This window comes from Vulpes lagopus, chromosome 10 (genome assembly GCF_018345385.1).
Source record: "Vulpes lagopus strain Blue_001 chromosome 10, ASM1834538v1, whole genome shotgun sequence".
Taxonomy (NCBI): domain Eukaryota; kingdom Metazoa; phylum Chordata; class Mammalia; order Carnivora; family Canidae; genus Vulpes; species Vulpes lagopus.
Window position 1 is genome coordinate 73,075,779 of NC_054833.1, and position 13,428 is coordinate 73,089,206.

A 13,428-nucleotide genomic window follows, 5' to 3' on the forward strand; every position below is an offset into this window, starting at 1 on the left:
GTGGCGCAGCGGTTTAGCGCCTGCCTTTGGCCCAGGGCGCGATCCTGGAGACCCGGGATCGAATCCCACGTCGGGCTCCAGGTGCATGCATGGAGCCTGCTTCTTCTTCTGCCTGTATCTCTGCCTCTCTCTCTCTCTCTCTCTCTCTCACTGTGTGACTATCATAAATAAAAAAATAAAAAAAATAGAGGTAATTGTGCTAGAATCTCAAGGGGAGGGTAGACAGCATTGTAAATCTATTATTAATTTTATGCTGTAAAATATAATACAAAAATATGTAAAATATCACCTTTTCCCCATACTTAATTCTGATAAAACTATGTGATCCCTTTTGATAGATTTTAGAGGGATTTAACTTATATTTTTTATGTGTATGTGTGTGTGGTGACACACACATATATATGTATAAAGTATATATATTATGTATTATATATAAAAGTTTCTGAGGAAGGAAATAATTATTAATGTTTTCTTGTTCAATTTTGAGAATACTCATGTGAGAATGAAATTATTTTAGGGCATTTCTTATTTTGCCCAGTGACAATTTCACCTCTATCTTCTGGGTTCAGTATTCCCAAATATATTCCTTTACCTCTGTAAGAATTTTTTAGCTAATTCTTTGTTAATCTTTTAATAAGGAAGCTTTTGACACAAAAAACATCTGTTGTCCAATAACTGCTTAAGGTTTTGGTCAGTTTTCTTGTGTAGAATAACAAAGGATTGAATATTTATTTAGGTGCTTTCGCATGGTAACTATATCTCTACATATAACAGAGTAATATTTCTTTCTACTCACCCATACATGATAGTGAATTATTGTATGACTACCATGAATGTTGAACACAAAAGAGCAAAGGCTTAAATGAAAGGGAGAATATAAAAAGGGTATGAAAAGATTCTTTTCCCTTCTTTTCTCATTCTCATACATAGAATGGGAAATAAATCATTTCAGATATCTCAATTTACACCAAAGGAGTCATATGGGATGTGAATTCGGTAATTGCCTTTCATCAAAGGATTTCTAAGCATCTCACAAGTATAGTCAATCCTTTAAATATTCTTGCAATATTGTCATCACCATTATAATGAGAAGTAAATGGAAGCACTGATGTTTTAAGTGATTATTTTCCATTGAGAAATGCCCTGCTAGTTTACAGGCCAGTATGATTACTAACTTTATGAAACGTAGATTATGTGATTTGCCCAAACTTAGGGGAGGAATTTGGGGTAGCATCAAGGACCTCTGAGTCTTATCTCTTTTACCAAGTTTATTGCTCTCCCTCCCTACACACACTTTGCCCTCAGCTCTACTGTTAAAATTATATTTAATCCAGTATTTTAAAGGGAAGCTCAAAGGGGACCTGGGTGGCTCTATCATTTGGGTGTCTGACTCTTGACTTTCACTCAGGTCATGATCTCAGGATCTTGAGATTGAGCCCTGCATTGGGCTCTGCACTGAGAATGGAGCCTGCTTGAGATTTTCTCTCTCCCTCTCCCCCTTCTGCCTATTCACACTCTCCCTCAAAGAAAAAAACAAAAACAATGAAAGAGAAACTCGAAGCATGTAATTTTGTGTTTTTTGAGGTGTCAGTCCTCATTCTTAATTAGAAATCAAATGAAAGTTCATTTTTTTCTAGAGTAATTTCTTTTATATTGTCACCAGTGTTAGTACTGTTGTACACTGAAGCTCATGTACTAGTTCTGTTCTGATAGAATCAGAGAATTCTGTTAAGGATTCAGGTAGTATCCTGATACTACCATGTGATAAGTTAAATAAAATAGGGAAGGATAGTCCTACTAATACGACTAATCCTAAAAATATGGTTACTTTCATCTCTCCTTGATAGAAATTGCAAGTCAAATGTATTTATCTTTCCTAAATTCTAAAGAGCAAAATGCCAGTAGCAACCAGAATTTTCATCCCAATGAGTTTAAACTTAGTACACCTAAAAATGAAACAGGGTAATTAAATTATGGGCATAGGTGTAAATTTGGGTTAAGTTGGAAGTGGGAAGTAACCTGCAGAGGTAATAAGGTTACCAGTAGGACAGAGGAAATTAGAATATAGTAGATAAGTGCCCATTTAAAAAATTATTTATTTGGGATGCCTGGGTGGCTCAGCGGCTGAGCGCCTGCCTTTGACTCAGGGTGAGATCCTGGAGTCCCGGGATCGAGTCCCACATCAGGCTCCCTGCATGGAGCCTGCTTCTCCCTCTGCATGTGTCTCTGCCTCTCTCTCTCTCTCTCTCTCTCTCTCTCATGAATAAATAAATAAAATCTTTTTTAAAAATTGTTTATTTTTAGGAGCATCTGGGTGGCTCAGTTCAGTCAGTTAAGTGTTTGCCTTTGACTTAGGTCATGATCCCAGGGTCCTGGGATCAAGGCCTGTGTCAGTCTCCCTGCTCCTCAGGTGGAGGTTGGCTTCTCCTTCTCCCTCTGCCTCTTCCTGTTTGTGTTCTCTCTCAAATAAATAAAGTATTTTTTTGAAAGTATTTATTTTTAAATTGTGGTAAATATATATATAACAGAATTTACCATTTTCTTTATTTTTTTTATAAAGTTTACCATTTTTTAAAAGATTTTATTTTGGGGGGATCCCTGGGTGGCTCAGTGGTTTAGTGCCTGCCTTTGATCCAGGGTGGATCCTGGAATCCCGGGATCGAGTTCCATGTCAGGCTCCTGGCATGGAGCTTGCTTCTCCCTCCTCCTGTGTCTCTGCCTCTCTCTCTCTCTCTCTCTCTCTCTCTCTATCATAAATAAATAAATCTTAAAAAAAAACTCTTAAAAGATTTTATTTTTATTAGATAGTGCACACAAGCAGGGGGCAAGGCAGAGAGAAGGGAAAGAGAATCTCAAGCCGACTCCACACGAAGTGCAGAGCCCAACATGGAGCTCGATCTTAGGACCCTGAGATCATGACCTGAGCCAAAATCAAGAGTTGGACATTTAACCAACTGAACCACCCAGGCATCGCTGAAGGTTACATTTTAATCATTAAGTGTATAGCTCTGTGACATTAAGTACATTTACCTTTTGCAACTATCACCCTCATCTATCTCCAAAACTTTCCCTCTTGTAAAACTGAAACTTCATACCCATCAGACAGTAAGTCCCTATTCATCCTTCATCCTAGCCCTTGGCAGCCACTATCTATTTTCTTTGTTTATGAATTTGACTACTTTAAGAACCTCATTTGAGTGGATCATTATGGTATTTGCCATTTTGATATTGGCTTTCTCACTTAGTATGATATTTTCAGGGTTCATCTGTGTTGTAGCATGTGTCAGAATTTCTTTCCTTTTTAAAGCTAAATAATATGCTTTTTTGTATATCTATACTACATTTTGTTTACTCATTTACCTGTTAATGGACACTTGCATTACTTTCACATTTTGGCTACTAGAAATAATGCTGCTGTGAACATGCGTATACAAATACCTGTTTGTGTCTCTGCTGTCAGTTCTTTTGGATATATACCCAAAAGTGGAATTGCTGAATTATATGGCAATTCTACATGTAATTTTTTGAGAAACTGCCAAACTGTTTTTCACAGCAGCTGTACCATTTTACAGTCTCGCCAGCAGTGCACGAACATTCCAGTTTTCCATATCCTAGCCAACATTTTCTGCCTTTTCTGTTTTTTTGATAGTAGACATCCTAATCGTTGTGAAATGGTATCTCATTGTGTTTCTGATTTTCATTTTCCTAATATTAGGGATGTTGAACATTTTTTCATATGTTTATTGGCCAGTAGTATATCTTCTTTGGAGAAATGTCTATTTGACATTTCTTTTGGGACATCCCGTTTTTTTAAACCAAGGTAGCAACCCCTAAAACTGCTTATAACTTTACAGAACTACCATACATATATCATTTTTAATTGCCAACTAATACTGGTAACAAGTGAGTAAATACTAAAGGAAAATACTTATCCCATATATCTAATCAAATTTTGTCTTCTTCCTTTATATGTTTCAACCGTCTCTTCCTCTATGTTCCTATTAACATCATCCTTTTCCATGTAATATAATTTCATGTTTATATTGCAGTTGTTTGTGTATAAGAGTGAATAAAAAAATAAAAACATATAGTATGTGCTCAATTTAATAACATATTTTAGCAGCGGGCCTAGTTCTAATAGATCTCATAAAATCCTCTGCTAGGTTTGTTCTTTACCTTTCCCCCTCAGTTCAACAATGATTTATTATGCACAGAACCTGAGATCTGAGTTTCTGCCCTTCATGCTGTGTGACAGTGGGCACGTCACATTAACTCTTCCATATTGGATGAATTAAGTGATTTCTTATATTTCTCCTAGTCACATCTATTAAATCTTTTCATGATTCTAGTAAATAATACCAGGTTTTAGTTTACATGCCTGAATTATCTGAAAACCATATCATCTACAATAAATCGCGTTTTTAGATTCTCAGTAAACTGTTAAAGTGGGAAATAATGGTCTAACCTGGCTCGCTTTCTTGTTTACATTTATATATTTCCTTGGGCTTCTTAGATCAACCCTAGGACCTAAACTGGAAATCTAAATCCAAACATTTAGTTACTTTCTCTAAGAATTAATCATCAATAATAAAGCAATATTTTGAACGGTTAATATCAAAGCAGGGTTTGCTTCCTTCTAATAGGTAGTATTACATTTTAGTTTTTAAAAACAAAGGATAAAAAATGATGTGCTGTGTACTTAGGTTTTTTTTTTTTTTTAAGATTTTTTATTTATTTATTAGAGACAGAGAGAGAGAGAGACACAGGCAGAGGGAGAAGCAGGCTCCATGCAGGGAGCTCAATGTGGGACTCGATCCTGGGTCTCCAGGATCACGCCCTGGGCTGAAGGCGGCGCTAAACCGCTAAGCCATCAGGGCTGCCCTGTGTACTTAGTTTTTGATATCTACTTCTGAAATTTTATAAAATATCAAAATATCTCATACACCTAAATAGAGCACTTTATATTTCAAAACTAAATATATATACTTTTTTGGGAATCACTTGCCATTGTTATTTGTTTATACCTCTATTCTCTTCTTGCTTCATTGAGAATTCACATTAATTCCAAGTGGACTTCTAAAAGATATAAGTAAGTTTTCAAAGTGATTTAATTAATCTCAAGAAATAATGTTATGTGATAAGCTAATGTAGATATAATAGCAAAAGAAGTGAGCCCTTTTTTGATAGATTAAATTTTTGTATTTAATATTTACTACTCCATAGTGATTGTAAATTGTCCATCTCCTACTATTTTTTCTTGTTCTTGTCACTTGTTTGAAAGTCAATAGTCAGAAAAAAAAGTCAGTATTTATGAATAGTCCGTTTCTAAGATGTATAAAATTTTTGTTTTCTATAATACAACCTTTACAATGTAATCCTCTTTTTTCTTTCTTTCTTTCTTTCCTTCTTTTTTTTTTTTTTGCTTTATGCACAAATTCTCTAATATTTTAGATCGAGTAATTTCTATTTCTTAGGGATCAAGAAAAGTACTTTTAACATTGCATTTGTCACTGGGAAAACTAGTTTTAATTTATATTGACCTTTTCCTCCTTTGAGCATTTAGTCTGCATTCAATAAAATGTTGATCACTGCTCTTTAGAAGACAGCTGTACGAAATAAAGTATTATAAATATTCAGCTTTCCTTTCTAAGCATTGTCACCAACAGCTGGGCATCCAGTTTAGCAGAACAGATTTTGCACAGAGAGAGCCTGGCATGTTCCTGAATCAGTTTAGTGAGAGAGACAAAAAATAGTTTCTTATGGATTGGGGACTTATAAAGACATAGAGCATCTGTTCCTCAGTTAAGTCATAGTCTGGTAACACTGAATCATGTTTAAAGCTAGAATAATGTGCAAAACTTTTTTCACCTTGTTCATACTTTAATACCTAGTACATTATTACCGCAAATAATATACTTTCAACATCTCCATTAAGGGAGTGTAAATTATTCTGTCCTTATACATAATTTTTCATTAGTGATATTTTAAAACACAAATAAATTAATATTTACTAAGATTATTTCATAATATGATTTTAATGCTTGAAGAGTACAATTTTGAAATATGCTATTAAATTTAGTTTCATCATCCTGAAAATTGCTTTGCTTTCATCATATAATATTCTTGCTTTAGTTGGCAAAAGCAACTCAGAATCTTTGTTTAAATATATTGCTCTTAAATATATAGCTGCCTAAAGCATATAAATCTAAGATTTTTTATATATATATATTTTTTGTTTGCAGTGTTAGGAGATCACTGAAATTGGATCATCTACTAGAAGCAAATGTAAGTATTTACCTGTGAGTTTGTAATTGCATAACAAGTGTATTTTTAATTTTTTAACAGATTTACCTTAATAAATAGAAAAATTGTCAAAAAACATTCTGACATAATTGTGATTGCTACACCATTTTCTACATAAAATGGTTTTTGTAAATCTAATGTATGGAAGTTCTTGGCCAGATTGAGGTTTTCATTTAAGAGGCAAATTATTTAGAAACCTTAATAAAGTAATTCAGTAGAAATGAATTTACTACTATTTGTGGAAAACAATATTCTGCTATATAAAGGCACAAGAAACAATATGGAACAGTGGCAGTGCTTTAATCCGCGTTCTCTAATCTGCTAAATTGAAATAAAAACATTAACAGCATTTTTATATCAAAAATGTAATTACCTCCCTCAAGCTATCCTGGCATAATTAAACAATAAAATACTAACACTGTAATAAATTCCACCATGGTTGTCACAATAAAAATAAAAATGTACTGTTGCTATTACTTTTTGTAAATCTAGTCATAGTACATTGCCACTGCCGGCATATCATGACATATGTTGGTTTATTATCTTTTCATATCAACTATAGAGCTAGATACAAATACTAATATTGAGATACTTATGGCCTCAGTAATCTTAAATGCAAGTAAATTGGTGAGAAAGTAAATTAAAACAAATAGCTAGTCAATAAACAGCGCTCTTACAAAATCCCATATGAGGATGTCATTTCAAGAAATGGGTGTTATATGGAATTTCCCTTTGGAAGACTCACTGTTATTTAACAATTTACCATTTTTAAAACTTCCTAGATGCTTTTAAAAAAAATTTAAACAAAGTGGCAAAATAATGCAGTGCCACTAAGAAAATCGTTAGCAGTGCAATTAGGAGTTTAGAGTACCATTATCCTACTTGTTCTGTACAGAATGCAGCTGTGACTGTAATTCTGCATCTGTTTCTTTGGTCAGAATGGTATTTTGGTAGAGGAGTAGTCCAGCTTGAAATGAAATACTGTTCTTTCCTGCCCCCAAACCGTTCTTTGGGAGATGGTAACAGTATTTGAATAGCAAAGACTGGCTATTTAGGAATTCATCCTCTTTGTGAAGTACAGTTGTCATCATGGCAGGCTTTTTATCCATTTTTACTTCAGATTAGGATGTGTCAAGGTAGCCAGTGCCACAGCTAATATCCTGTATTAGAAAAATACATTGTTGTGTTTGGCTCAATCCTATACATTTAAACCAAAGGGATTTAGCTTAATTTAGCTTGGTATGGCCACCTCTGTTAACTGCAGGTTCCTAGCATCTAGCCTGGGCCTTTCTTCAACATTTCTATTTTCTGACCTATTTCTGATAATTTCTGCTTTTGTACTCTGACCTCATTGTTTGTTGGCAGCTCTATATTCACAACTTAGAATTGGCAACTTTCGTTCTGGTGTTAAGTCTAAAATTCTCTCTTTAACTGCATTTATGCTTGCATCCACTCCAATTATAACTTAGCCCTGAAGCAGCCTGGCTCCTCAAGTCTCCTCACATGTCAATGATCCTGTTGTGGCTGCCTTAGCCCATGCAAAGAAAAATCAGACATTCAAGACATATATCTATAATTCTAAGAGTACCTAATTGCTATAAAACTGCAGAGGAACTAGTAGTAACTTTATGGTCATTTTGCCTTACCAGTATCATACTGAAGGAAGAAGACTGATATCCACAGAAGGGAGATGGCCCTTATATACCAATTGGTTAAAGTGGAGCCTATTCATTCTAATCTACTGCTCTTTCCTCTCTCAGAGATGTTCGAAACTCCCAAATCCCAGTGTTCCCAAAGCAGCTACAGACCTTCATGGAGATTAATGCACCATGATGTTAGGGCAAGTCTGCAAAAGTCATTTTCCTTATGAGTCTCCTAATGGAGAAAACAGAGGTATGAATCATTCCCTATGACCTTCCTTTAATATCTGGAAAGCATATGACTAGTACCATTTTTTGCCAAACCTCCCAAATTGTTGGGGGATAGTGAGGAGTAAAGAAGGTTCCAGTGTATCATCACCTACAGTATTTGAGCTGCTCAAGTTATTGTCCTCCAAGAACTGTTTCTAGATGGATTTTCAGAAATGAAGATGAATTTTATTGCAGACTGCTGCCAACGGCAGTTCAGATGAATTTACCTACCTGATCATATCCATGGTCTTATTCAGGCCACCTCGGAAGGAATGGAAGAAACAGATGCTACAGATAGGAAGAGAGGGAACATACTTCCTACCAAGGCCAACTCAGTAGGCTTGCTGCTTGAAGGAATAGCGGTGCAAGTTGGGAGGAGGGCAGGGAGGTTTGCTAACTTAGACACAGATTCCCAGGCTAGATTACTCCATTACTATTGGTAGAACGCTTCTAAGTCTGATTATTCCTGGAACCTAAACTTGTCTGATTTCTCTGAGACAAGACTGCTGCCAAATCCTGAAATTAGAAAGAACTTTGAATTTTAGGGCATTAGGAAATTTTATAGTTCACATTCTGTAGTCTTACTGATCTGGTTCAAAATCTACTTTCCTCTCTCCTTCCCTTCCTCTCCTTCCCTTCTTTCTTCCTTCTCCTTTTATTACAGAAATTTTCAAACATAAATAAAATAGAATAATAGGGGATCCCTGGGTGGCTCAGCGGTTTAGCGCCTGCCTTTGGCCCAGGGTGCGATCCTGGAGTCCCGGGATCGAGTCCCACGTCGGGCTCCCGGCATGGAACCTGCTTCTCCCTCGTTCTGTGTCTCTGCCTCTCTCTCTCTCTCTCTCTGTCTATCATAAATAAATAAATAAATCTTCAAAAAAAATAGAATAATAAAATGAACTTCCATGTTCAACAATTAATAATATTTTGCTAATTTTGGTTCAGATATGTATGTATGTATACGTACTTAGGTGTATGCATGTGTGTATATCTGTATATTTTTTCCTGGCATGTTTTACAAGTCCCAGATATGTCATTGCATCAGAAAATTCTTCAGTATATTATTTTCAATAGATAATGACTTTTTATAACCACAGTGCCATTATCATACCTTACAAAATTAGTAGTAATTCCTTAATAGTATCTCCTACACAGTCCATATTCATATTTCCATGATTGTTTCAAAATATCCTTTTATACCTGGCTTTTTAAAATCAGGCCCCAGGGATCCCTGGGTGGCGCAGCGGTTTGGCGCCTGCCTTTGGCCCAGGGCGCGATCCTGGAGACCCGGGATCGAATCCCACATCGGGCTCCCGGTGCATGGAGCCTGCTTCTCCCTCCGCCTATGTCTCTGCCTCTCTCTCTCTCTCTCTGTGACTATCATGAATAAATAAATAAAAAATTTTAAAAAAATAAAAAAAATAAATAAATAAAATCAGGCCCCAAGGGCAGCCCCAGTGGCGCAGCGGTTTAGCGCCGCCTGCAGCCCGGGGTGTGATCCTGGAGACCCGGGATCGAGTCCCACGTCGGGCTCCCTGCATGGAGCCTGCTTGTGTCTCTGCCTCTCTTTCGCTCTCTCTGAATAAATAAATAAATAAATAAATAAATAAATAAATAAATAAATAAATCTTTAAAAAAAAAAATATCAGGCCCCAAACAAGGCTTATACATTGTAATGTTTCTTACATATCTTTTTTTTTTTTTTTTTTTTTTTAAATTTTTTATTTATTTATGATAGTCACAGAGAGAGAGAGAGAGGCAGAGACACAGGCGGAGGGAGAAGCAGGCTCCATGAACCGGGAGCCCGATGTGGGATTCGATCCCGGGTCTCCAGGATCGCTCCCTGGGCCAAAGGCAGGCGCCAAACCGCTGCGCCACCCAGGGATCCCCTGTTTCTTACATATCTTAAGTCTTTTTAAATGTTGTTAAACTTCACCCTCTTTTTTTAAAAAAGTATTTTTATATTTTCTTTTGAGAGAGAGAGAAAAAGCACAAGCCAGGGGAGAGGCAGAGGGAGAAGTAGAAGGAGACTCCCTGCTAAGTAGAGAGCCCATTGTGGGACTCGATCCCAGGACCTGGAGGTCATGACCTGACCTGAAGGCAGACGCTTAACCATCTGAGCCACCCAGGCACCCCCACCTTCTTTTTTTGTACAGTAGTTTATTTTTTTATTTTTATTTTTTTACAGTAGTTTATTTTTTGTAAAAACCGAGATATTTGTTTTATAAACATATTTCACATTCTGGACTTAGTTGATTTGTTTGCTGTGATGTCCTTCAAATAATTCTCTATTCTTCAAATTTCGTTAGAGACTTGATTAGATTCTGGTTCAAATTTTTTATAAGAATACTTAATAGTCTGTGTGGTTTCTACTGCATCCCCTCAAGAGCACAAAATGATCTGATTTTGGGGTTCGGATATTAACCTGATCCACCCATAATAAATTCCCCATTAATCTTTCTTCAGTTTTTTTTCATTGATGATTATTTCCTAGATCCTTTATTTCACTACAGTTACAGGATAGTGGGTTTTTTTTTTTATCTTTTTATTATGAAGAATTTCAAACAGAGACAAAAATAATGCACTCCTGTTCATTACCCAGCTTTGAAAGTTATTAATACAAGGCTAATCTTATTTCATTTATACTCCCATACGTATGTCAGTACTCCATACTAGATTATTTTTAAACAAACCTGAAATATCATTTATAAATACTTCAATAATTATTTTTAAAAGATAAAGACTTTTTATTTTTTTATTTTATTTTTAGTTTCTTAAAAGATTTTATTTATTCATGAGAGACATACAGAGAGAGGCAGAGACAGAGGCAGAGGGAGAAGCAGGCTCCCTGCATGGAGCCTGTGCAGGACTTGATGCCAGGACCCCAGGATCATGACCTGAGCCAAAGGCAGTTACTCAACCACTGAGCCACCCAGGCATCACAAGATAAAGACTTTTTTAAAACTATAATAGTATTATATTTCTCAGAACTGATGATAATTCCTTAACCATCAAATGGATAGTCTTTGTTCATATCTTCCAATTATCTCATGTAATTTCTAATAGTGCTTTTAATTTCAGCATTTTTATTGAGATATAGTTCATGTAACATTCATCATTTTAAAGCATACACCAGTAGTTTATCTTATACTCACTATTTTGAACAACCATCACCACTATCTGATTCCCCTGCCCCTACCCCCCCAAATCTTATATCTATTAGCAGTTAATTGGTCCTAATTTCTTCCTCTTCTCTTTCCCTGGCAACTGTGATTTACTTGCTGTCTCCATGGATTTGCTCATTCTGGACATTTCATATACATGGAATCATAGAATATGTGATCTTTCATGACTGACTTCTTTCATAACATTTTCATGTTTCATCCATGTTGTTGTATATAACAGTACTTCATTCCTTTTTATAGCTGAATCATGTTTCAGTTTTCTTAATTAGATACCTAGGAGTGGAATTGCTGGGTTACATGATAATTCCATCTTTAACTTTTTAAACTGTCAAACTCTTCTATAGCAGCTGCACTGTTTTACATTCCCACTACCAGTGAGTGAGGGTTCCAACTTCTCCAGATCCTTCTTCTATTATCTGACTTTTTGATTTTAGCCATCTTACTATGTGTGAAATATTATCTCATTGTGGTTTTAATTTACATTTCCTTGATGATGTTGAGCACTTTTTCACACGCTTAATGAGCCATCTGTATATTTTCTTTGAAGAAATATCTACTCAAATTATTTACCCATTTTTAAATAAGATTTTGTGTTTTTACTTTTGTGTATTCTGAATACTCTCACCTTATCAGGTATATGATTCTCTGGGTTGTCTTTTCAACTTTCTTGGTAACATCCCTTTGATGCACAAAAGTTTTAAATTTTGATGAAGTCCAGTTTACTTCTTTTATTGCATGTACTTTTGGTATCATATCTAAGAAACTATTACATAATCCCTGGTAATTCAAGTTTTTACTTTGTTTCTATGAATTTTAAAGTTTTAGCTCTTATATTTAAGTCAAAAACCTAATTGAGTTAATTTTTATACATGATGTGAGAGTAGAGGCACGGATATTCAGTTGTCCTAGCACTATTTGTTGAAAAGATATTCTTTCCCCCTTTGAATAGTGTTGATACCCTTGTGAAAATGAATGAACTATTAATGTATGGATTTATTTCTGGACTCTTAAGTTAATAACTCCATTCATCTATATCTGTCTTTATGCCATGACTACACTTTCTTAATTACTGTACATTTTCACAATAAAAAGTTATAATTACTGTAAATTTGAAATCAAGAAGTGTAAAGCCCCTTTTGTTGTTCCTTTTCAACATTGCTTCTGCTATTTTGTATATCTTGCAATTTCATAGTAATTTTAAGATCACCTTGTCCATTTCTGATAAGCAGCCATTTGGAATTTTGATAGGGATTACACTCAAGCTACAGATCAATTTTGGGAATTTGTTGTCTTAACTTTAGTAATTTTTTCAAACTGTGAACATAGGATGTATTTCTGTTTATTTTTATTTTCTTTCATTTTATTCAACAATTTTTAAAATTTCCAATATACAAATATTTTTGGTTAAGATTTTTTGGTTAAATTTATTCCTAAATATTTTGTTCTTTTTGTTGCTAATGTGAATGGTTTTTATAATTTTACTTTATATTGATCATTGCTAGTTTATAGAAATACAATTGATTTTTAGGGGTGCCTGAGTGGCCCAGTTGGTTAAGTATCTGGCCCTTGATTTTGGCTCAGATCATGATCTCCAGGTCATGAGATTGAGCCCCATGTCAGGCTCCACACTGGATGTGGAGTCTGCTTGGGACTCTCTCTCTCCCTCTCCCTGTTCAAGCATGCTTCTTTTTCTCTCTCTCTCTAAAAAAAGAAAGAAAGAAAAAGAAAGAAAATAAAAAATAAAAAGAAGAAATACAACTGATTTTTGAAATTTATTTATTTATTTATTTATTTATTTATTTATTTATTTATTTTAAGATTTTATTTATTTGTTCACAAGAGACACACACAGAGAGAGAGAGAGAGAAGCAGAGACACAGGCAGAGGAAGAAGCAAGCTCCATGCAGGGAGCCCGATGTGGGACTCCATCCCCCGTCTCCAGGATCATACCCTGGGCCAAAGGTGGCGCTAAACTGCTGAGCTACCAGGGCCGCCCCATACAGCTGATTTTTGTATATTGATCATGTATT

The 13,428-nt window shown here is 35.3% G+C and overlaps 1 protein-coding gene across 5 annotated transcripts in view; it reads left to right on the forward strand.

Annotated features, from left to right (window-relative positions):
- The window catches only part of LOC121500357 (integrin subunit beta 3 binding protein), a 70,477-nt gene that overhangs the window by 12,087 nt on the left and 44,962 nt on the right, over window positions 1-13,428 (forward strand). For 4 of the 5 annotated variants that reach the window (XR_005990368.1, XM_041772011.1, XM_041772008.1 and 1 more), the window contains exon 2: window positions 6,243-6,285. Coding sequence is in view for 4 of the 5 variants with exons in the window: in XM_041772011.1 (XP_041627945.1) it covers window positions 6,243-6,285 (43 nt within the window). In the remaining variant the exon portion in view is untranslated. Of the gene's footprint in view, window positions 1-6,242; window positions 6,286-8,070; window positions 8,197-13,428 lie in introns of those variants that run through there. The other variant, XM_041772010.1, reaches the window with a different exon arrangement.